Raw genomic sequence first — 26153 nt, forward strand, 5'->3', positions numbered from 1 at the left:
GGTTGCTCAAGGCATTGTTCAGTTGGGTTTTGAATATTTCCGAAGATTCCACAGCTTCCATTGGCAACCTATTCCAGTTCTTGACCACTTCACTGTAAAAAAGGGATATTTTATGTGTTTAATTCGAGTTTCTTGTGTTCCAATTTGTGTCCCTTGCCCCTTGTCCTTTCACAGAGTACCACTGAAAAGAGTCTTCCTCTTTACATCCTCTCATCAGGTATTTGTACACATAGGTAAAATCCCCCCTGCACCACCTGTTTTCAAGGCTAAACAATCTCAATTCTCTCAGCCAAGGCTGCCCCCGAACTTTACATCCCTGACTGGTTCTTTCTTGTCTGCGAGTCTGAGGTTCAGCAAACTGCCTTTCCCTCATTACATCCTCAGTTAGCTGTGCTCAGAACTTTTTTCAGTGCCATCCTTAAAACTTCCAGGATAGCTTGTATCTTGCTGTGTTGTCCTATCAGAAGATATCAGGTGACTGAAGTCCACCGTGTAGACCAGGGCCTGTGAATGCAAGGTTTCTTCCCATCGTCTGGAAAAGGCTTCATCTACTTCTTGCTAATCACATAGTCTGTAACAGGCACACACACATCACCCACATTGGTCTGCCCTCTGATGCTAACCCATGAGCTCTCAACTGGCATGTTGTCCGTCCTTGAATCGCAGGTGCAGAACTCCATGCATTGCAACAGCTCTCTCATGTGAAAGAAAACTCCTCACCTTCCCAGCCTGTCCTTCCTAACAAGCCTGTGTGCAGCTGCTGCAGCTCCCCAGTTGTGGAAGTCTTCCCACCATGTCCCCATGACATCATGGCTCTGCAACCACATGCAGAATCATTGCTTGTTCTCCATGCTGTGCAAATTCATGTACAAGCACTTCAGAGAGGTGCACAGCTGTGCTAATTTCATATAAACAGTATGAAAGCTGTCCCCATCGTTCTGTCTGATAGGCACTTCTTTGTTTATGTGGATATGCTTTGGGTGGTCCTCCATTAGCACCGTTTTATTGATAACAAGGTCCCTACTGTTTATACCACCCTACACATTTTGTTTGCCAACCTCTTCTTCACATGACTGTTGGTCATCCTGTCCCTCCCACTTCATTCCTCCTTTAAAGTACTTCTTACTGGTTTGGCCAACTTATTAGCAAAGATGATTTTTCTCCACTAGGTCAGGTGGTTGCCATCACTCCCAAGCAAACTTCTAGTTCTGAAAAGAATGATTTAAAGTCAAAAATACTCTTGGTTCAAAGAAAAATTATTTACCAGAAAGAGATAAATTCTTACCTTAGATTGTTCCTGTTAGTTTTGTGTCTGCTTAAGCTAACTTCTTTATAATATTTTCCGTACAGCTTCGATGGACAGCAAGCAGCAAAAACTTTCAAAATCAAATTATTGATTTGGTGGGGAATGTTCTTCTGGCCACTGGATTTCTCTCTTACTCTGGACCTTTCAATCAGGAGTACAGGAATTTGCTGCTCCACTTGTGGAAGAAAGAAATGGACAACGAGAAGATTCCATACAGTAATGTAAGTGTTCATGCTCTGTCCTGACCTTACTCTTTGCCTTGCAAGAGAAATAATATGCAAACATTTCATTCCACTAATGTACATAGTTGGAAAGATTATATGCAGACCATAATATTCCATCAAATTTTTAATAAATAAAAAATCTGAACAGTTGACAATGGAGCTTGTAAACCAATATATTTGAAGTTCCTCTTTATACTGCTGTCTGAGGTCAGCTGTCCTGGGAGGAAATTGGATAATATGGGAAACAAAGTGAAATTTGTCAGCTTAGAATATATTTACCTTTTCATAAGAGGAAACATTACCTCTGCACTTCCGTGCATTGTCAATAAATACCCTCCTGCTATACCCTCTGCCATGTACCCACATCATTTACTTTAGTTTAATTTGATGTATCTTGTGGAAATTATTAACTTAAAACTTGGCTTGGTTTACACCACTTCAGCTTGCTCCAGCCTAAGCTTTTAAATCCCATGTACATTTGCCACCAGTGAGGCTGTTCCAGTGAGTCTGACATTACAGCATCTCCTCAACTGGCCTGTGTCTGTGTGGACAGGGGTGGTCTAAAATGCAGGAGCTAGGGTCCCATCAAGCAGCTTCAGTTCCCTGCCTCTTCATATACTACGTTTATTAAAGTGAGCAACCTGCATGCTGGCACTATGATACAGGGCAGGATCCTTTACATGAATCTTATTCTTTCCTTTTACCACTGTCTTTCTCAAGAGTGCCAGACCTGGCAGCTGTTCTGGTGCATAGGCTTTGCTCATGGCCAGCAGCAGCCTTGTTCCTATTCTGGGACTTTTAGGAGGTCTGCCTAATGTTTTTCCCTGCACCTGGAAGACATACTCATGCTGAATGCAGAATTTAGGCCATAATAATCAAAACTATCTTTCTGAGTAATTTATGTTGTCTTCCACTTGATTTTGTGAATACTTGTGTACGTTTTCTTCAGCAGTTAAACACTGGAGAAATAGTTCAGGGACTCTCTCTTACTCTCAGTACGGGAGTTGAGGCATTTAGCTCAAATGGCTCCTGTTCTCAGCTGTCAAAGCTTTTGACAGAGCAGGTGCTGCTGAAAAGCGCTGTGAGCTAGTGAGCAACCTGTCCACAGCTGTGGCTGTATCATTGTGAAGCAGTTAAAAGTAGATCACTGATGCCTCTTCTTTTCAGGTTTCGTGAGATTTGGCACTTAAAACCCCAGTTAAGGAGACCTCTTTGCTGTGAGAGGTTTGTTCACCTAATAGAAGTTACTTGTGAATCTCTTTTTTATTATTTTTTAGGTTAGGTGGTGCATAATACTTCTTGTAATGCTGATTAACCTTGACCTGACAGAGTGAAGCTCGCAGTCCGGCCCAGTTTATGCTATGAATTACAAAGATGAATTATTCTTACTTGCCCAGCAAAACTCTTTGAAAGCTCCTGATTATAAAAAATACATAAGGCCAAGATGGATTTATTAATAAAGTACCAGGAACAGTGCAGTTTCAGGCAAGATTCTTTACCAGTGTTGTATGGGAGTTATCCTACATACATTCACCCCAGGGAGGCTCTTTCTCAAATTCACTGTACAAAATGTTCTTAAAAGCTACTTACCTTGGGGAATATCTGTCAAGATTCTTCCATTTAAGTATAATAAACTGGATGTATAGTGTCCTTAGAAAGCAAGATATAAAGAAGTAAAATTCTGCCTCTATGAAGGTGTTCTGACCACATTACTACTGAGCTGCATCCTTGAAAATTTGAGGAATACTTTCTGATTGTTTCTGTGTTGCTTTTCCCCCCCACACCCTCTTCCCCCCCATATGTCTGGGTTACATGGAGAATGCCATAATTAACGAGTTTCAAAACATAATAAACATTCTGTTTAGATAGTTCCCATTAAAGAATTAAAGACAGAATTATGATTTCACTGATAGTGGGTGGAAGAGAGTTTTAATTTTTTTCAAGTGAATTAACTACTCATGAAAGGCAGCATATGGGCCTTTCTTGATACTTCGCACCACAGGAAAGATAGCAGCTTTGCAGTTCAAGCAAAAGGCTTGACATCTGCCTTACTTTGTCACAGATTAACTGACCATATGAGTGATTTAGGGATAACAATTTAAAAAGACCTATTTAAAATTAGTTATCTATCTCTATAGTTAGGCATTTAAATTAGCTAAGTTTCAGAGTTGCAGGGTGACTGATACTTCTTGCTGCGATAAGAAAAAAATTTAAAGCTGTTTAGATCCTACTCATCTACTTAAGGAGCTAAATATGGTTTTAGATTCCAATTGCTGAAAAATTTGGCTATTAAATGCTTTACTGTCCTTTGCACAAATGGAAATTGGACTCCTAAAGTTTCTCCATCTTCTAAGAATGGTTTGTGTTGCTTCATTCAAAGTCTTCAGTAATTATAGAAGTAAAAAAATCAAAAGGGTAAAAAGGCTTTGGAGTCTTGCAGCCACTGGTATCAGTAACTCCCATGATTACATCACAAGCCTCACAGTATTTGAAGTTTTGCTTTGGGCTTCAGATTTATGTGAATTATGTGATTTTTGCAGGACTTGCAGCTTTTTCTTTCTTTCATGTCTTTCTTTCAAACATGTATGTTTGTAGAGAAAGCTTACAAAGAGGAATCCTTGAACGAAAAATGTAAGGAGCAAATAAAAAAACACCTTCAACTTTATTCTTTTTAAACTCTCAATCCTTAGTAAGGTACTTTTCTAAATTGGAGAACTTGGTTTGTTGTTTTAAGCACTGCTTTCTTCACATACACATTTTTGAGAGACCAGTCACTTTTCATAGTGAATAAAATAAAACAGGTTAGTTGACATGCACAAATCAAACTTTAGGAGAATATGTAAACTTTGAAGGGTCTTGACTTAGCAACAATAACCTTCTATGATAGCTCATGGTTATTGATCCTTAGCACATCTCCTCTTTCTTCTATTAGTCTCCCACAAGCCATCCTGTACTCATATACATACTTTTCAGCAGGTGGAAGCTCTTGTGAGCAAGATGATGCTTCCTCTCCACCTAGCAGGAAAAGAGTTTGCTAATACCAAAATCAGTTTGTCATTAGATATTGAACTGGCTTCAGAGTTTTTCTGAAACTCTTTGATGCACATCAAAGTCTCAACAGAATTCGCTTTCATTATTGCTCAACTGCAATGATTTAGCCACTGAACTTTAAAGAAAAGAAATAGTAAGCAATAACTACCAAATGCACTCTATCACGCATTATGATCAGAATAAAAAGAAAAAACATCCATCAGATATTTTAGTATAAATCCTCTACCTGGTACTAATTTTGTAATTACGTATTTTCTATTAGAACTTGAATCTTACTGGTATGCTTGTTGACAATGCTACTGTGGGTGAATGGAACGTCCAGGGTCTTCCAAACGATGATCTCTCAATTCAGAATGGCATTATTGTCACAAAAGCATCTAGATATCCTTTGCTGATTGATCCACAAGGTCAAGGAAAGATCTGGATTAAAAATAAGGAAAGGAATAATGGACTTCAGGTAAATAGTTAATTTACAATTTTTTTTTTTTGTGTGTCATTTCACATTATATGATGCATGTTTATGGTATACAGTTAGGCAGAAATTAAAACAAGAGTGACACAGAATCTTTAATCAATATCAGGGTGAAATGGCTTAGAAAGATACATTATACCATATCTATTTTTATGATGAATCTTTTAATTGCATACCACAATCAAAGAGAAACAAAGAGGGAAGTAAAAGACTTGCAAATATGGACCAGACAGGATCAGGGAGTTGGTGCTACTTGGTGATAATATTTTAGGGTAAGCATTTTAAGAGGCAAATGGGGAAAAGAAAAAGGGAGGAATTGAAAAGAATGGTAGACTTAATTAAGATGGAAATCTAGTGATCTTTGAGACATATCAAATGCAAAGTCCAAATTTAGACTGCATTTTGATTAAATGCGTGTGATAAAAATATTTATTGCTTAATTTATCCCCCTTCCTTACTTTCTATCTAGCAGTGTATCATGTTTGGAATCTAGATCTTCTATTTAATTTAAAATTGTCTTTTTTTTCTCCCTTCTAATCAGTTGACTCTCCATGTTTTGTTACACCAGTAAGGATAAGATGGGTTATGATAAAAATCTAAACACATAATATATTTTCAGGCCAGATCAAGCATGACACTAAAGAGTGAGTTGATAGTACAGCAAGTCTGTCTACAATTGTAGATTATCACATGAATGCCATGGTATACTCTCTTCACTCTAAATGAGAGTGATGGATGAGGAAAAAGAAACTGAGAATGAATGTAAGTATGGTGACATCCAGAGAGCTGATGACCCCATGGTGATGTCATTAACTAAAGCCTTAACTTTCTAAAGCTTGATCTAGATCTGCTTTTCCTAGAACTGTTAAAAAAGGCCAAACATTCAATTCCACACCAAATCCAGTTTCTGCTGAGTTGAATATGCTCAAAAATTGGTGTAGAAAGATTGGTAGAAACAGCAAGTATTGTCTAAGAAACAGAAAAATAATGTACAATATTCAAAGATCTTGGAAAAATGGATTTCTTTACTAAAATATGATGAAAAACTCCTTTAAAATGTATGACTGGTATTCAGAGAAGTGTTTAGGCATTTTGTGAGTGTGTAAAATCTACTGTCTTGCAGTAGATAACATGGCTTCCTCTAAATTACATCAGACCTTATTTTGGCTGCCAAATATTGGATCAAGAGAGGCTAGTGTAAGTAACCAACAGGAAACAACAGAGAGAAAATTGCATCTTATATTCCATCTGCCTTGAGACTTACATCTCCTACTCAGGATTTCAGAGAGCTGCCAGTCTGAGCTCAGGAGTGGCAGCAGTGAATCTCCTTCAGTTAGGGACCTGCACCGACTCTTTTTGTCCTGCTGGAGAGCCTTTTCCCCAGTAATTCTAATGTCCTTCAAGCTGCAACTTCCTGTTCCCTCCCTTGAGGAGCACTGAGTGCCCTCCAAGGGGCTGCACTTGCCATATGCATCCTGCAGAAGGGGACTGTGAACACACAGGTTCCATTCCATTCTCTGGTCCAGTAATTGCATAAGGATCTTACACCATGTACTCACCGAAGCAGGGACTAGGAGATGTAGATTAAAATACAACTTCCTCTCTTCCCACTATTCACACACTGCAAGTGGCATTTGACAGATGAGCCAGAGAAAAACGTCTACCAGGCTTGCCTTGTGTTCAGTATGTGTGAATATTCAGCATATGAAATTTGTGAATCCCAACGGGGCTTAACTACTGAGCTGCTGAGGACTCTCAAAATTTACAGGGCTTTGAATACACACATATGTGACCTCTAAATGCAGAGGAAGCTTTTACTCATGAAAATACAGTCAGTTATGGGATTTTAGACTTCCTGGCTCGGGTGTCAGCTGTGTTATAAGAATCCAAGTTCTTCCCCGTAAAGTCCAGGAGGAAAAGGGTTATGTCAAGACTGTAAATACCCAAGTGTTTAGATTATGGCTTTACATCTGGGATGTTGTAATTTGCTATGGTCTTGTTAAGGTTATGTTGTTGGTCACGCATACATTAGCTTTACCCCTCAGTTTAATTTGGAGTAAAATGTAGGCAACAGGCTGTTCTGGCAGATACATGTATGGGTATATTATAACTTTGCTACATTATAACAAAGCAAAAAGTTCAGAGTGGTGGAACATAGTATTAGTTTTTAAATAATATACTGGTTTAAAACTGTGTAATGTGGCAGTAGATGTTTTAAATATGCTTTTTTTTTTTTTTAAGAGCATTGCCTGCAAGACAAGGATTTATTTTAAAAACATGTCTGCCCTAACTTTTGTTTCTAGTAAAAAATCCACCCCAAACTCATGGCTTAATAGATGCCTGGAAAGGCTATTAAATTATCATCTCAAAGACTTACGTTAAATATATTAAATTTAAATAAATGAAAAGGAATCTATGTGATTTTTAGGAATCTATGTGATTTTTAGCAATTTTAAGACTGGTAGAACTGAATTGGAAATTCAACATCTGATGGCATAGCAGACCTCCTATGTAACACTGAACCCTGTCTGAACCCCATAAATATTTCCCTACTTCACATTAGTGTTCTAAGCATAAATCCATTAATATTTAAAAGGTATTAAGATATTACTGTGATTAGATAGATATGCAGATAAATAAGTAAGTAGATAACAACAAAGAAATGTTAAGTTCAAAGCAAAACTTCATTTCAGCAGAGGCAAGTGTTGGTCCCTAAAATGTAATCATTTGTGTAGATATCCCAGGATGAGTATAATTTTTTTAAGTTTCAGTAGATTTTATCCTGATTTCTATGTGCTTACAAATGCGTGCTGTATTGTGAATCAACCTTCCTAGGTTACAGCTATGAACCACAAGTTCTTCAGAAGTCACATAGAAGACTGCTTGTCCCTTGGCCGACCTTTGTTAATTGAAGATGTTGGAGAGGAACTTGATCCTGCTCTAGATAACATCTTGGAAAAAAATTTCATAAAATCTGGTTCAGCACTCAAAGTAAGATGAATTGTAAACATGAAATTAAAACCCAATAGGACAGGTGCTGGGTATCAGGTAGTCTGAATACCGATGAGATTCAGACCTTTACAGCATTTAGAAAATAAGCAGTGAACTGATTTTTTTACCCATTAAGCAGAAAATTTAAAAAGTGTAAATTAAAATGTAAAAAAAAAAGAGTTCATAAATTTTTCATTGGATAAAATAACTTTTTTTTCTGAATTCAGCTTTTGAAAATTGACTAATATGTTCTGTTTTCAGGTGAAAGTAGGTGACAAGGAGGTAGATCTGATGAATGGGTTTGCCCTCTATATGACAACCAAATTGGCTAATCCTGTCTATACTCCAGAAATCAGTGCAAGAACAACTGTGATTGACTTTACTGTTACTATGAAAGGGCTGGAAGATCAGCTCCTTGGCCGTGTCATCCTCACAGAAAAACAGGTATCTAATAGCTTGCAGTATTTATATAGATGGAAGGCTTGTTCAATGTCTGCACTATGGGTGCATATATATTCAACATCATGGTTGAAATCAAATACAAGAACAAAATTTTGAATGAAGGTTTAAGGGCTGTGCATTTGCTGAAAGACAATGTGGAGATGTTTTTTAATTGAATGGAGGAACCTAAACATTTATTTTAAGATCTGGCCTTGGAAAGAGAAGAAAGTTATTCATTAAAAATACATCACAAGCATGTACATGACATACATAAAATATCCTTATTCCTTCATATATAGCAAGGGCTTCTTGTTGCATCTGAAATCTCTTTTATTTCTGAATTCCTTTTTAAACTTAATTTGAATTACATGAAAAAATGCTTATGAACTTGAACTATTTTTGCCAGCCAGGCTCTAGTGTGCAAGGAGATAAAAGATTCTTAAGGAGCCCTGAATGCTGACTTGACTATGCTCTTACTGAAATTTACATTGATTATGTGGGAGTAAATATAAGGAGGAAAATCCTCTCTGAGGTGAGAGGAAAAAACCCTGTTTGGATTAGTAGAACTGCTGCTTTCAGTAAGTATCTCAGGTAGGCTTGCTCATGTGAGAGCAGTTCCCTACTTTAAGGGAATTCATTCCATCTTCTTTGACTTCCCAAAGCATTTGCTAACCAGTGTGCTTTAGTGTTGCTGTCATTTTCTCCAGCCAACACCCTTCCACTTTGCTCAAATGAGCATTTGCTGAAGTAAGGACTGAAATTTAAGTACTCATCCTTCAGTCTGACAGTCAAAACCAGAGGATGGAAAGTCATTGCTATACACAAACCTCCTGTGAATTGTTCCATGAAAAATGGAAAAATTATAACAGCAGGTACTGGGGAAAAAGCTTTTTCAAAGAAAAAGCTGTGCATTAACAGGGTGGGACAAATGCTATGGATGCAAAAATTTTAGTCTTTAATCCAGTAGATATGTGTTTACGTAAGCAACTACTTACCTCTGATGGGCCGGAGAGGCCTAAATCAAGAAATAAGTTAAATAAATTTCTCAGGACCTACATTTAAAACTCCTCTCTCCACACAGAGGTACCGTTGCTCTGTGGTTTTGTTTTTTTTTCCTGGACAGAACTACTAGAGAATTCATATTGAATGTATGTAACCACATCTAGACTGCATTTTGGGTCAAAAATATAGTCACTGAAAAATATTAATCCAGTGCTTTACATCAGCTAAAGAGCGCTGCAAAGGTACCTGATTAGTATCAACACTACTTGCTGCACAGGATCATGGTTGCAGCTGATCAACATTTATTAAACTTCTCTCTTTAGCAGATATGAAGACTTCATGTTTGTTGTGTCTCTTCTGTCTCAATAAGAGATGAACATCATGGTGTAGATAGCCAGAGCCAATGGGATTCTAATAAATTCAGTTCAAAGAAAAAACAGAATATGAACAAAGATTCTGAAGAACGGGTTTTATATTACAAAGAGACAATTTTATGATGGAGCTAAAGTAACAGATTAAAGGAACTAAGACATTCTTAAAGATCAGTAGTGATCAATGAAATATGATCCAAGAAATGTTTATTTTTCTTAGCTTTATAGATTGCTCCTGTGACTATATGAAAAAAATTATCAGCATCTTTTTATACTTTGATAATGAAGTTGCTGCCACTATTTGTGTTCAGAAGAGGTATTTTTTATGTTTCAAATGTGGTTATGAAATTCTCTTGCAAAGAAGACTTGCATCTGGTATATTTGCTAATTCTAAAAGATACCTTTTACAGGCTTACAAATCAAATGGGTAGAGTGTCTATTATTAAACAAAACACGTCCTTACATGGAATTTAAGCATGTGCTTAAGTGCATGTTTGAGTGTTCTGTAGAACTATTCCTTTTGTGTAGTTTGAATCTTTTATTTTGCATTAGGGGCATAGAAAAAGAAGTGAATGCAGAAAATTTGAAGCTGAATGACTGATGCTTAAGTCATTCTCCTCTTTTTGGAATGCGGTTACTTGCAGCTTCCATAGAAGCTACATTCTATAGCCCTAGACCATATTTCAAACAGGTTTCCAAATCAGAAGTTTGTGAAACTAAAGAAATTTGTCACTTTGAAATATGGGAGAACCCCTCCCCTACTGTATAACTCTGTATATCTCCTTTTCTCTCTAACTTGGCATGTCGACGAGAATGAGAATAAACTGAAGCTATAGCTGTAGGTAGACTATTATTAACTACCCATTTCTTACAAGAAGGTTGACTTGATTGATTAAATAAAGGTAGCCAGCAAGAGTATCCCTAAGCTGTGTTGGACTGTGCAGTACAGATACCTCATTTCATTTGGCATTGTGCTGACTTGTGTGTCATTGTTCCTTTGTCATTGTCTGTCTTGTAGAAATGGCATAAAAATTCCATATGACATAAATAATATTTGAAACTTTTCCTATTTTATAAGCAGTAGAGGATGGTATCTTTCAAAATCACAGAATGGTAGAAATTAGAAATGGAAAAGGTCATCCAGTCAACTTGGCTCACACTGTAAAATCCATCCATACAATGCATGTCCTTGGTCTGATCCTATTTTAAGTACTTAATGTAATGTGGCTTTTGTCACTTCGCATTGGAAACTGGCTTTAGTGCTTTTTGCATCTTACTGTGAGGAAGCTTTTCTTGGTAATTCTGATGTTTTCATTCCCCAGTATGCTGCATTAATCAAATAAATACAGTGTACATATGAATTAATTTTATATATATTCAGTATACATATAAATTGCTTTCCTACAGAAATATTTTGTAATATTTATGTATTTCACAGAAAAGGCAACAAATACTCCAATCTGACATGCGTGAAATCATGTTTTCTTTATAAGGAGTCTTTCTTTGAATTAATTTTAAATATTCTAAGGAAATTTTCTGAATACAGGAACTGGAGGCAGAAAGAATCAAACTGATGGAACAAGTGACATCTAACAAGAGGAAAATGCAGGAGCTTGAAGATAATCTACTCTGCCGTCTAACCAGTATGGAAGGCTCATTGGTTGAAGATGAGTCTCTAATAGAAGTCCTAAAGATCACTAAAACAACAGCAGAAGAGGTGAATTTATAATGCACTGTAATTGTAATTTGTATAGTATATGTAGACAGATTTTTGTTCTTGTTTGGCATTTTTTATTTTGGTTTGGTTTTTTGTTTGGGTTTTTTTTTGTTTTGGACTGGTTTTTTTGTTTTGTTTATTTTTTTTCATTCAGAGACACTATATAACGTCTGACTTCTTAACGAATAAGTAGTGGAAGCACTGTAATTTTTCTACATAAAATGTTACAAAATTAAACTGTTACTTGGATACTGTTTTATATTCCAGGCATATTTTGCAGGTGTAAGTTCGAATTCATTCCCATGGTACTAAGTGTTGTAACAAAAGAAGACACAATGTCTTTGTTGAAACACTGACAGAGGGAAGCAAAGCTTAAATGAAAATACTATTATGGTTTTAATCAAGACCTTTTCTTTTTGCCTGTGCAGTATAAACTACAAGTGACACAACTTAATCTTCATGGTCTTTTTCATTAATTTTAAGGTCAGTGAAAAAATAAGCATAGCAATGCAAACTGAGATGAAAATCAATACTGCACGTGAAGAGTATCGTCCTGTTGCAGGTCGTGGTAGCATCCTTTATTTCCTAATTGTGGAAATGAGCTCAGTTAATGTCATGTACCAAACATCCTTACGGCAGTTCCTTGGCATTTTTGACCTATCAGTGGAAAGATCTCGGAAATCTCAGATCACAGCAAAAAGGGTAATATATATAATCGAGCATCTCACCTATGAAGTCTTCAAGTACACAGTTCGAGGGCTGTATGAAAATCACAGATTCCTGTTTACATTGCTTCTGGCACTGACGATTGACTTGCAGGCCAAGAAAATTTCACATGCTGAGTTTGAGACATTGATAAAAGGTAATTTCTCTAAAAATGTTCTTGTTCACACATGCCTGCTAATGATAGTGCTTGCCTTAACAATATATCTCTGGTTTTTAACTGGTGAATGAAAGCATATATAGCCTAAGAGGGAATTAAGAGACAAATTTTCCAAAACGAGAGCAATATAGATAACTTGTTATAAAAATAATGCTTAGATGAGGGTTATTGTAATTGCTTTACACTGCAAAACAGGAAAAAAAAGTCCATTACTTTGTGAGAGAATCTGTTGTCTCTTTTTCATCTACCTCTTTTTCAAGTTGTCACATAGCTATGTCTGAGATTGTAGACAAAAAGCAAAAGCTCTCTTGATGGCTGATGAGCAAGCATGTGAATGCATGAGGACTCTGTACCATGGTTATGTATCAGTATAAAAAAGGGGAAGTCTGTTACATGTTGTAAAACACTGTTATATTGTATTACATTGTTTCACCAGTGTACGTCAGTACTTAGACACAATGAAAAAGAAAAATTTTAGTAAGGTTTATAAAATTGGATGGGGGTTGACCCCATGGTCTCCAAGATATGATAAGTGCAATCTGGTACAAAGGTAAGTGCAGTCAGGTACTTGGCATCTGAATATTTCAGTTTGTTTGGCAAACACTGATTTACTGTTCAGCTGTGGCTCAGCTGTGTTGGAGGTGCAAATGGGCATGACGATGAGTGATGGTTGAGCTAAAAGGCTGTTGAAGTTGCACAGTCCTGGAAATGAATGCACTATGTGCTTTCTTATTCTTTAGTCTCAGGGAAGGGAGACTCTGCTAACCATAGGTTCTTTCTACATCTGGTCTGAAGACCTGGGTTTGAGTATCATTTTAGGTAGTCAAGTTTTATTCCAACTCTAAAGATGTAGAGGGAGCAGCACAAAAATTACTGGGATATCAGCTTTGGGAGGGACTGAGGGCGGTTCTCCGAGGGGTCTTTGTTAAATGATTCTTCCATGCAAATTCTAGGCCTCTAAGTCCTGATTTACATGGATTTGTACTCCCTAAATTATATAAATAAGTATTTTTTATTACTTGTAATTTTTTCTGTTTAACAATGTTTTCCTCTACAATTCGTTTCACTTTGCAGGAGGTGCCAGCTTGGATATGAATTCTGTGGAACCAAAACCAAAAAAGTGGATCCTTGACATGACATGGCTCAATCTCGTGCAGTTATCTAATTTGTACCCTTTCAATCAACTTCTGGTGCAAATTGTTAAGAATGAGAAGTCTTGGAAAGCTTGGTTTGATGAAGAAGCACCTGAAAAAGCTGTTATTCCTGATGGCTATGACAACTTACTGGATCAATTCCGTAAGCTGCTCCTTGTCCGTAGCTGGTGCCCGGATCATACTGTTGCCCAAGTAAGATATGCTTTTGTACAATAGTTATGCCATGTGGCATCTCCTGTAGAACTGCTAGTTCCAAACTTACATTCTCTGAATTGTTGTTATCATAGTATTTGTTGCCGAGTGAGCTATTTTGAAAAATCAGGTATTGAAATCCTCGTAATAAATACGAGTGAAAATACTAATTTATTTAATTGCTATGAATTGGAAAGCAGAACATGAAATAAATTGTGTTGGAGCTGTAAGAGTACCATTGTTTTTGTGTGGTTCTTCTAAAGTCAAGTCATGAAACCTGTAGAGCAGTTGCATTCATCTGGTGAATCAAGAGATACATCCCTGTTTTTTTTTCACAGAAGAAGTGGAAAGAGAACAGTTCACTTTTATGACAGGTACACTAAAATAGCAGATAAACTGTTTACTTCCCGTCCATATGGAGGAAGTAATAATTAAGATGGTCTCATGGCAAATATCATAAAAGAAACTGCAATAGACTAGCAGTTTCTCCACAGTCTGTGATGTTTGGAGTTTTCTTTTCTATGAAGGTGTAAAAGAGATATATGAGCCTATGAGTATCCTCTTTTCACTTTTTTTTTGTGTTTTGGGTTTTTTTTGTCTTTATACTGTAAAGTATTACTTTTCCTTTCCTGCATATCTCAACTTTACATGTTGCATGCTGTGATAGCATCCATGTTGTTTTTAGGGGACATCATTTTTTCATGGACCTCTTTTTCAACAAGACTCCCTCCATTCTTTTTCCTTTTCTATTCTGCAGCTGGTAAGCAGTAGAGAAGTATGGGATTTCCATCTGTCACAATTTAAACAGAGCAAAATAATAAAGCTGTACTGATTATTTATCTTACTGTCTTGCCCAACTATCTTTGAGAAATACTGTCTCGGAACAATGGTTGCAAAAAATGTCATTATTTTATTTTTTGAGGAAAGAGGGAATATTTTTGTTACTATCTTCTTTATCTCTTCTTTCCCTACTGTGTTTTCCCAAGTATTATAAATTTTACCTGCCTCTGCTAGGACAGAAGTCACACTTAATAGTGGATGACTAAGTTATTTTTTTCTGCAATTGATGTCTTCCTCAGTCCACCTTGTTCCTTGGTGTTTTCTGTCCATCATAGATGTCTCTGAATCTGTGCTACTCGTTGCATAGCTAGGAAATCACATCAGTCAAAAAAGAATTTCATACTCCAGGGTAGCTTTAGAAGTTCTTTTAGAAAATGCCTTAGAAAAGAAGAAAATAGAGGCATAGGGAAATTTTGACCTTTAAGGATAAAGTCTGAGCTGTGTTTATGTTTTGTAGAAAGAGATATTCAGTGTAAGGGACTTGAATTGGATAACCACTGGACAGGAGAATTTGTTTGAAGTTCCAACAAATATATGGTAGATAGTAACTGGGTCAGATGAGAGATCTGTCTAATCTACTGTGCTGTAGAGACAGTGTCAGCAATACATGCTTAGAGGAGCTAAGAATGGAACTCGTATAGAGAAACACTTTTCTTTGGCTACCCACCAATTTTTAACAGTCAGTAATTTAGGAGCAATATCTGGGCTGTTCCTCAGAGCCAACAGTGGATCTATTCTGCATAGATTTTTCTTGTTCTTTAGAAAAAAAAGCATTTAGCATCCTCTAGCAACAATATTCACAGGATGGCTGGCGTGTGAGCAGAATTCTTTCTTTTCTTTCTTTGAAGTTTGCTATCTGAGAATTTCAGTGATTGCCTCCTGTGGACTGTAACTTCTGTTACAGCAAAGTTGAAAATGAAAGTTTAGAAAGTCATTGCCTTCCAATGTAGGTATTGGTAAATTCCACATCAATGATTAATGCTAAATTAAAAAAAGTAAAGGTATATATATTTCTGGTACCTACCTTTTTTTCTTTTTCAGGCTCGACACTACATTGCAGAATCTCTTGGAGAAAAATATGCAGAAGGTTTTATTCTTGAAATGGAAGCAATGTGGACAGAAAGTGACTGTCGAACACCTTTGACATGCCTTTTATCAGTGGGATCTGACCCCACTGAAAGTATAGAACGTCTTGCAAAATCAAAGGTATCCTCTAAACTGAGTTGTCTGAAGCTGATAAAGACAATTTTAACTGTCCTTTGCACTAGAAATGATATTTCCACATTTTATAGAAGTTAAAATGATGATGTTTGTATTCATACTAGTGTTCAGTAAAAGTGAATTTTTGACCAGTAGCCAAAATGAAATTACTAGGAAATGGAAATATTACAGTCTTGCTTTTTGATTCCAGTGAGTCCTCCATCTTTATCTAGCAGATTTTGATAATCCGTTACTTAGGAAAAGTACTGAGCTGTGAAAACAATATTTGTGGTTTACATTGTGTTGCATTCACTGTAGGAGCTGAGAGCAAGAACAGTCACAGGAAGATACAGAAAAAAAATCATAAATATGGAGACAAGAGAAATTAACTCTAAGACCCTACCATTCAATCTGTTCACTTGATGGAGACAGTTAACATTTCTTACAGCACAGCATCACTTTAAGGCACTCTGTGCTTTGTTTTATGGTTCACAGCATAGATGACTGTAAAATTTTCCCAAGAACAAGTTATTTACAGTAGATTTCCGTAAATTTTCCTCCTTGTTAGAATGCATCTTCATTTAATGGTGCAGGATTTTGGTATACACTAAGTAAGACATACTTGCAGGAGTGGGGAACATCCATAAATCTCTTTAGCTTATTAATTAGGATTTGTAGATTCTTGTTCTCTCTGAAAATCAGGACTCTTATTTGTCTGTCTGTGTTGAAGACAGCTTAAGTTATGTTCTAACTCTCATTTAAGTGTTTACATTTAGGAATCTTTATTCTGAAGCTGTTAATCTCATCCCCCAGAACTGTGCAGACAGACAGCCACAAATACACAAATATAGGGAGGGACAAAAACAACAGTTGGGTGAGCAGGATTTTTAGGCTTATTGGAAGCAATGCATTGTAAAAATGCATCACAAAAAATTCTATTTTTAAAACCATTTTGACTTTGTAGAATATTTCAAATTAACTACAAGAATATTTATAGACTAGAAATGGCATTTTTTTAGTTGTTTTTCAATTCCAAGTAAACACATTAGATGACCATGTTTGGATTCCTGTTTTCATGGTATATGGTATGAATACAAATGGAGTGTCACCTTTGTGATGATGTTTTCGTTTACCTATCTGGTTCTTCAACATATGAATCCTGTGAAATGGACTTCTAGATGGGTACTCCAGTAGGAGTTAGTTTCTCTAATCAATAAAGAGAAAGACTGAGTCAGTTGACAGCAATTCAGAGCATACGACTGGAACTTAACTCTGACTTGCATTGAGAAGTTGAGTATTTTTATCCCATTGGCCATGCAAGGGGACACCAAACACTAATCTATCAAGTCAGCCAGTCACTTATAGCCACTATTGCAAGGAGTGGAATAGAATGCTTTCCCATTCTGTCAAGTCTTAAGCAAGACCTTAGCCTGTGTGGGGAAGTGCTGCTGGGTAGAAGGTGCTCTGTGATTGTGACTGTTAAAATATAGAAGTTTTTGCTGTCAATCCAAAAGTATATTGCAGTGGACAGTCTTAATAAGTTTTCATGCTTTAAGGATATGTGCATAGAATAAATAGAAAGTGAGGTTGCAAAAGAGCTAAAGGGATTGCCTTATTTATTCACACATGGTTTATGAGCAAGGCAACATCAGCTAAGCTGTCATAACCTGATTAACTGTAATGTTAACTGTAAATGAAAAGTCAACCACAGTGTTTAGCTGTAAAGTTCTTGCCTCATCTCTTGAAGTAAAGATCTAACCCCACAGCATACAGAAACCTTTCAAGTTTACAAAAGCCATCCAAATTCTGCAAATCAAACTACAGATACAGATATTTTTAAAAATAAAAATGTATATTAAGATTGTGGAACTTGAGGAGCACTTCAGTAGTTCTCTAGATTTGAAAAATATATCTAGAAATAATTTACAGTTTCCAGAAACATTTGCAAGAGGGCTTTGGGTTTACTTTGCTAGTCTGTCAACAAAGTGTACTTAGTTCCTGTCTTTCTTTGGGCTTTCTCTGCTTTTTTCCACACTAAATCTTTACCATGGGTTAGCTGTACCAAGGATCTCATCTTGGTATATATGCGATTCTGTACCTCCAAAGTATCCTATTCACTGGGGGGCTGTTGTTGTTTGGTGTTTTTCTTCTTAATGATAAAAATCTTCCAAAATACATGCTGGGCCTACTTTTCAAGGATTTCCTTTTTACAGGCATGACTTATAGTCTTAAAGTTGATTTTCAGTACTGATGGCACCTCTAAGTATAATATTAACAATATAAATCAATTATCTGCAGTTAGAAATGTTCAAATTCGTGTCCAGAATTTACTTTTCACTCTAAAATTTAGTGGAAACAGTGTCTGTGACTACTGAGCTACATAACCTTTTTTATAAACCAAACAAGCTCTATCTTAAAACTAGTTGCATTCCTGCCCCCTTTACTTTCACTTGAAGATGGAGTGAAAATTTAACTTTCTGTAATAAAATTAAGTTTATTGTTCCTAGCACTTTGACTCCATTAAAACCCAGATTTTTTTTTTAGTGTAGAGAGAGTTTCTTCTTTTCAGGAATTATGCACAGAACCTTCAAAAGAACTGTCAGGGCCACTGTAGTGACTAAAATGCTAGTATTTTCATCTGGATAGCAGTGTATTAAGATGACACAGATGTATTGGTATGACTCACTGTTGAAAGAAACATTCTGTGTGATGGCATTTCGATAGAGTTCTTTCAGAAGGAGTAAAATGAGGACAATCCATACTGAAAAATATTTTTTCCTTCTCTTGATGTTTCTATAACCTTTAATGATTGTACATTTGGGAGATAACCTTGCTGAGAAGTGCAAATTATGAGTAGATGCTTTGTTAGGAAATAATGTATCATCTGAATATTTATGCACTCATACAGGAGTAGTCACAGTCTTTGACTTACGGGAGTGCTAGCTGTACTCAGATGTATCTTAGAAAAGATAAAATTTTTTGCTCCTCTATCATGAAGTCAACCTCACGGGCTGTTTAGCCTTGCTTGTTTTAGCTACAATTTCAAGTTTTACTGACCTGACAATAGGATTTAACTGCTTTCTCATCTTTGGCATTCTCTTCTCCTCTAATCTTGCCAGGATGTGAAGAATCATACACAGCAGCTGTATTTATACTGTTTTGTAAAATCAGGTCAGGGTCCATTCTCTGACCCTAAGGCTAAATGACCCAGCACAACTTGTGACATACGCTTAGTCTTCTTCTCCTCCAAAAGTAGGGTAACCTCATCCACACTGTTTAGAACTGGATGTCTTCCTTCTGTTTTGTTTCACAGTAAGAGAGTCTCAGTAGCAGTAAAGCTCAAGATTAACCTTTGTAGCTCTCAGCCAGCTGAAGACAGGCCCAGATTGATAAGTCTTTATGCATCTTATCATTCACAGCATGAGGGATACTCAGCTGTAGGTCTTGAGCATGAAACTGTCCATGAAACAAAGCCTTTTCATCAATTCTTTTGCCCTCAACATGTACGCAGAATAACATGCTCACCTGGATTTGATAGTTCTGGTTTTCCCTGGTGGGAGTCAGGCAGCCAACTGAAGCCAGGGGGCTGCCTACTTAACAAGAGTAGTATGAACAATAAGCAGGAGAGGATCTGCCTGCACTTTACTGACAGACTTGTGTGGTCCCGATTGCTACCTTGTCTTTTTCAGTTCCCCTTGTGATAACTTGTATCATTTTCTGGTTTTCTGAACAACTGGCTTTATTCTCCCATAGCTTCTGGAAAAAAGACTCCATAAAATTCCAGAATTCTTGTGTTTGCATGTATAAGCTCTATGTTTTCTGAATCTAGATCTGCTCTAGATCTGCTAGAGCGAGTAGATCACCAAACTAGAATCCTCTGAATCAGGGACTCCACAGCTGCCATTTAACAATTCAGAATGTTTCCCAAGGAATGATTAAATGTGAACCAATCTTTCCTGTCCTACCTGCTTCATTGATAGTTTTCTTTCAGATGAAAAAGATATATTCAGTCACTGAGAAGACACCAGAATTGCTGAGTTTACTCTGTGCATTAATTATTATCTGAAGCCTTAGTATCTGCCCTTCTTAAGATAATCCACATCATAGTAAATAGAATGGTCAGGCAGCTATGTTGCTGTGTTTATGTCTTGCTTTATTTGAAAAAATGCGGAAAAGGATAGGAAAATGTTTCCGCTGTCTTATCCATTGACTTTGTTAGATCAGCAAAAAAAATATTATGTCCAGTAGGTGTAGTTTTTTTCCAACAGGTGGAAGATAAAAGGAACTTGAAGTGTTTTACTTTTTTTTTTTCCTAACTCTGTTTTAATATAATTATTGATAATAGTGGTTTTCTTTGTGGCACAGTGTTACTACACATGGACCTACGGAAGCAATACATCATGTGTATAATCATTCTAAGGAACTACATATAAAAGAAACTTTCTTTTTTATTCCAGAACATTCCATGTCGTGCCATTTCAATGGGTCAGGGCCAGGAAGTCCATGCAAGACACCTGTTAAACCAGTGCATGCAAGATGGAGGATGGCTCCTTCTACAGAACTGCCACCTTGGCTTGGAATTTCTTAGTGAATTAATGGACACCATCACAACAATAGAATCTATTAGTGAAGATTTCAGAACCTGGATCACTACAGAGGCTCACCCAGAGTTCCCTATTAATCTTTTACAGTCCTCCATAAAATTTACCAATGAACCTCCTCAAGGTAGGAAACCATGCCTTTTTGGAGTCTGGGGGCTTGTTTTTCACCCCCCACCCACTAAGTATCCCTATACTTTTTGCAGTGTTTCAGCTAAGTACAGCACTGTTTAAATCAGTCTTGCAATGTGTAAAGCATGACTCTTTTGGGAAGAAAATGGATATTTCTTGGTTTTACAGAAATTGATAGTGATTTTGTTGTTTGCGTACAATCTGTGGATAATTCCAGGACACTGGTCCTTTCTTAAGTTTAGTACACCCCATCAGTCTTTTCTTTCTGTCCTGTTGACCCCACTCAAGGATGCAGAGTGGAACCAATCCTGTGCTCTATTGGGTGAGGAAAAGGGAGGACTCTCTGAACACCTAACCTCACCCAAAGCTGCAGTATATATCTGTTGCTGTTGCTTCTTGTTATGTCAGCTGGCACTGCTGACTGGAGACTGATGCCAGCATCTTTTATTTTGTCCTTTAAGTATTTGTGAGCTGCTACTGAATCACCCCTTAGCCTCTGTCAAGACAGTTAATAACAACTCATAATGGATCTGAATACTAGGGTTCACTTAAGAACTGATGAGATTAGGACTTTTATGCTATTTGCTCAAATTAAACATTCACTCTGTCATGCTTCTAGCCTTCTGTAATGCATTTATCTTGACTTTTCTTCCCATCAGAGACTTTGTTGCTGGTCCAGGAAGGTTGAGTAGAAAGTAGTGTTGGTTTCACTGTGCAGCTACTTGCAGCTATTAGTCTTGGACATTACTGGCCTGCTGGGTATCCCCTGCCATTTGCCTCCATGCATCTCCCTACATCCAGGATCCTTTCCCATTTCCAGGATGTTTCCTCAAACTAGGATGTTTTCTGGGCCTCCAAGCCAGTTTTCCTAACCTAAGTAGTTTATATGCAAAAGCACAATGTATGATCTGCATCTTAATTGGCAGTTTGGACTCATGTTTCTGTATTAACTGGAGTGCAAGAAAGACATGAATGGAATGAGTCCAGTGAGAGGCCACAGAGATACTGAAGGGACTGGAAAATGTGTCATATGAAGAAAGGCCAAGGTGATTGTTTAGCCTTGAGGAGAAAAGGGGTATCTTAATGCATAAAAATATGTGATGGAAATGAGTAAAGAAAACAGTAAGACTCTTCCTAGTGGTGTTAAGTGACGGAAAGAGAGGTGATTGACACAAATGGTTGTCCATGAAATTCCACTTCAGCATCAGAAAAAAATTAACTCACCATGAGAATGGTGAAATACTGGAACAGCTTGTTCAGTGAGTTTGTAGACTCTACCCTCAAAACCCACATGGACATGGTGCTGAACCACCAACTGCAGTTGATTCTGCTTCAAGAAGAGCTGTTGTGCAACGTGATATCCAGGGGTCCCTTCCAGTGTCAACTATTTGATGTTATTTTGTGTAATATGAAAACAACCAGCTTTTCTACATAGTCTCTAACCTGTTGCTCTTCTGCTGTTGAATCTCTCTCTCTTACCCAAACTACGCTGCTACATGCAGGCATTTTTCATGTTTGTAGAAGCAACTTATAATCTTGCTTTATATGCTCCCCTATGTATGATAGGGTAGAGTAACTTTGTATTTTGGACTGTAGCAAAAAGGAATCCTCAAGCCTGACACCAACTTTATTTTTGAACTCCCTCATTGTTAACAAACTATGTAATGCATTAACTTGCCCTTTATTTATATACGTGTTGCCACTGATTTCAGTTGATGATGTCAGTAGGAACTGAGAATTTTTATCCAAGGTCATATTTAAAGCTTCAGACATTTAAAGCTCTTATCTCTTAAAGAGCATTTAGCTTCCTTTGAACATTAGTAAGATGTCTACAAAATATTTGGTCTTGTGAAAGACATCCTGTTTCAGCATATGTATTCCATTCTCAAGTTAGTCGGTCTGTCATTAAAAATTTCTAACTTCTTTCTCTCCTCCTCTCCCCTGTTTGTGTTCAGTGCTCAGCATGTTTTTATTGCACTGTGGCCCCCTCCTTATCATTCTAATAGTAACAACCTAGAGCTCCGAGAGGTTATTTTAGAAGTCAAGTTAAAGCAAATTTACAACTTGCATTTAGTGACAGAAATATGTCTGGTGTAAAAATTGAAGTCAGGACAATATACAAACAGTTTTATTTTTCTAGTACTCTCCTACCACATTGGTAGCACAGTGTGATAAGGCACTTTTGTTTGATTTTGGAACTCTCTTATGATACCCTTATAATATTTGGAAAAGCTATGTGTTTGAATATTGTTTTACAGGATCTTTACGAAGAAGAAAGAAGCAAAAGGACTTCTATTGTGTCATAGGAAGTATGATGACTTGGACAATATGTTTGCTGCACTTGAAATCTGTCCTTTTAGACTTGTGTTAAGCTGGTTAGGTGGAAGATATCATAAGAGGGACCTGATGTCCGTAACTCATACTCGGGTTGTTTGCCAAAGGCAGATAATGCTTAAGTAGCACTGCCTGAAAGCATTTGAGAGTAGTCAGGCTTATGTATTCCGTGGAAGCATAGATTGTATCAGTACCAACTGCCTAAAGCTGTTCCTGGGATATGAGATGTCAGTGCTCAAACAAACCTCCCCAAGTATTAGTATTTCCACTATGAATTTAGGCTCTCATTTCATCATCTTGGTGCCTGTACACCAGCTGGAGAACCTGCATACAGAATTTTGAGATTTTAATAGGAATCAAATCTAAATAAAATTATCTTAGGTATAACTAAAATCTCATTTTTTAAGTAAATATCAAAACAAACTCTTGGATATTCAGTGCTGTATTTCATATTATATTAGGTGTCTTTCTGATTGCCATATAATTGCTGAATAGTTATGTTTATATTTCAGTTGTTACTTGTAACATTTAGGATACTATTACTTAATTTTAATTTCTTTCAGACTCCTGAACTGAATTTCGTGTGTTATCTGACTAACAAAATGTTATTGAAGTTTGCCTGTTATGACCAGCTGAACAGATAATTGATTCTAAGAGAGTATTTGAAGGCCTAAGTAAGATGATAGTGTAAATCAGAATAGAGAATTATACTTAACAGATGTTGGACTTATGGGTTTCTTACATTTTTTTCTCATGTATTCCATTTTTATATTTATTTTCTAGGTGTGAAAGCTGGCTTAAAACGAACATACTCGGCTGTTACTCAGGATATGCTAGAAGTGAGCAAAATGCCACAGTGGAAACCTTTACTATATGCTGTAGCATTTCTTCACTCAACTGTTCAGGTTTAAAAATATATTTTTCTTCTCTCATAAAGTTATGTTTCATTTGTTAATGAACCTTGTTATTAAACGAAAAACATGTTTAAAGGGAAGTCCCACTCTTGGTAAATTAACACACCTCTATTACTGCAACTATTTTAGAACTTAAAATTCTACTCATGTTGGTCTTGTACCTCCAACAGAGATGGTGTTTCAGAGGGAAAAAAGGGCAATCAACAAGTGATCAATTAGAGTATTCTTCTGTTAAAGTCTTGGGGCATGACTGTGTGATGTCTTTCAACTAACTGGTTTTTTACTAATATTTGAAATCATTAAAGCACATTAAAGAAACTTACAGGTCGGTTTGGAAAACCATAATCCTAAACTGCTGCATTCACAGTGAAAAGGTCTAAGAGGGTGAGTGTAAGTCCTTTCTACTCTGAAACCTGTAGGAGGAGATGTAAGTGGAAGAAGACTTTGGGTCTTGACTTTCAGGAATTTTATTAAAGAAAATGCTTTATAGATTAACCACAACTTTTCATCATTCTATTGATAGATTTTGCAGTATCCTTAATTTATATATGGAGCCTAGCTAATTTAGGTCTATGGTATCCATGCAGTGATACAATGTGGTCCAATGGAAGCCTGTCGTGTGCTTTTCTTTGGCCCATTACTTCTTTCTTGGTGAAAATTAAAAATTTTTAATTACCAGATTTTTCCCTAAGACCTGCATACTGCCAGCTGAATCTGTAAATGATTCACCAAGAGATAGTTTTTCCAACTGGGCATCTGCACCATGCAGAGGCAGCAGTGATATGAATATATCTACTCCATATATCTACTCCATAGGAGGACGCTAGGCAATGATCATGGCTAATGAGTTTGGACACCCTTTCCTCAAACAGTAGCATATTTCATATATTCTTCTGCATTTAAGTTTTCTTCAGAATTACTATCAATCAGTCTTTTATCTTTATCTATTTTACAGGAAAGGCGAAAGTTTGGTCCACTGGGCTGGAACATTCCTTATGAATTTAATCAGGCAGACTTCACAGCCAGTGTGCAATTCATTCAGAATCATTTGAGTGATGTGGATATTAAACATGGAGTGAACTGGAGCTGTGTCCGCTATATGCTGGGAGAAGTACAGTATGGTGGCCGTGTCACTGATGACTTTGACAAAGCACTGCTGAATACCTATGCAAGAGTGTGGTTTGGAGAGCATATGTTTAGTGAAAAATTTTGTTTCTACAAAGATTATATTATTCCAAAAGGGAAAACAGTTGAAGACTACCTCCAGTACATAGAGCAATTGCCAGTGATTGATACACCAGAGGTAAAATATTTTAATATATTAAAGGGAACTTTTGTCAAATAAATAACTTAATCAGGTATATTTTTCGGAACCATGTGTGTTTAGGTTGAGATTAGCACACCGATCATTATAGTGGGTATTCAGTGCAGCTCTGCTGACCAGGAAGAGGTAGATGAGGCCTTCTTCAAAGAATTGGAAGAAGTCTCATATTCACAGGCCCTGGTCCCATCACGGAGGACTTTTAACAACCCTAATTATCTGCTGGAAGAGTGGTACAGCAGGGTTCAAGCGCCATAGGAGATATCTTGAGTGCATTCATGACAACTTCCTGGCACAGATAAATGGATTTTACAAAAACAACAAAAAGATGAGAAGGGAAAATGTGGGACCATTGCTGAATGGGGCAGGAGAACTTCTGAGAAATATGGAAAAGGTTAAATGCCTTCTTGGCCTTTGTCTTTACCAGTAACACTGGACTCCAGGAATCCCAGACTCATGAGATGAAAGGTCCAGAACAAGAAACTTAGCCCTGGTGGTAGAGAACCAGACTGGGGAACATGGAAACAAAATGAACATCAGTTCAAACAAAATCAACATCAGTTGATGGTACCTGATGGGTAGCACCCATGAGTGCTGAGGCAGCTGAGTGATGTCATGTTCAGGTTTTACTGAATACTTTTATGTGGTGATGGTGATTTAAAGAGATTCCTGAAGAATGAAAGATAGCAAATACCAGTCTAATCTTCAAGAAGCAATGAAGAAAGAACTGGGGAACTACAGGCTGGTCAACCTCACCTCAGTCCCTGAGAAAGTGCTGGAGAAAATCCTCTTGCAAAGCATTTCCAAACATATGAAGGACAAGCACATGACTGAGAGTAGCCAACATGGATTTGTGAAGGAGAAATTATGCTTAAACAACCTGTTGGTCTTCTACAAGGAAATGACCTGCTTGGTTGATTAGGGAAGAGCTGTGGATATTTTTTAACTCAGCTTTAGTAAGACCCTTGGCCTTACCCCCAAAAACAACTTCATAGACAAGCTGACAATGT

The 26153-nt window shown here is 37.0% G+C and overlaps 1 protein-coding gene across 5 annotated transcripts in view; it reads left to right on the forward strand.

Moving 5' to 3' along the window:
• Positions 1–26153, forward strand: part of LOC113998190 (dynein heavy chain 5, axonemal-like) — a 155203-nt gene that overhangs the window by 100666 nt on the left and 28384 nt on the right. For 3 of the 5 annotated variants that reach the window (XM_027740667.2, XM_027740693.2, XM_027740695.2), the window contains 11 exons: positions 1351–1527; positions 4844–5038; positions 7889–8044; positions 8306–8488; positions 11405–11575; positions 12059–12437; positions 13533–13804; positions 15686–15850; positions 20302–20569; positions 23692–23813; positions 24778–25125. In XM_027740667.2, coding sequence (XP_027596468.2) covers positions 1351–1527; positions 4844–5038; positions 7889–8044; positions 8306–8488; positions 11405–11575; positions 12059–12437; positions 13533–13804; positions 15686–15850; positions 20302–20569; positions 23692–23813; positions 24778–25125 — 2436 coding nt within the window. Of the gene's footprint in view, positions 1–1350; positions 1528–4843; positions 5039–7888; positions 8045–8305; positions 8489–8891; positions 11349–11404; positions 11576–11842; positions 12031–12058; positions 12438–13532; positions 13805–15685; positions 15851–20301; positions 20570–23691; positions 23814–24777; positions 25126–26153 lie in introns of those variants that run through there. The other 2 variants (XM_027740713.2, XM_027740724.2) reach the window with 2 other exon arrangements.

Source organism: Pipra filicauda, unplaced genomic scaffold, assembly GCF_003945595.2.
Source record: "Pipra filicauda isolate LSUMZ 115617 unplaced genomic scaffold, ASM394559v2 scaffold56_size3634133_pilon, whole genome shotgun sequence".
In the NCBI taxonomy this organism is placed as follows: Eukaryota; Metazoa; Chordata; class Aves; order Passeriformes; family Pipridae; genus Pipra; species Pipra filicauda.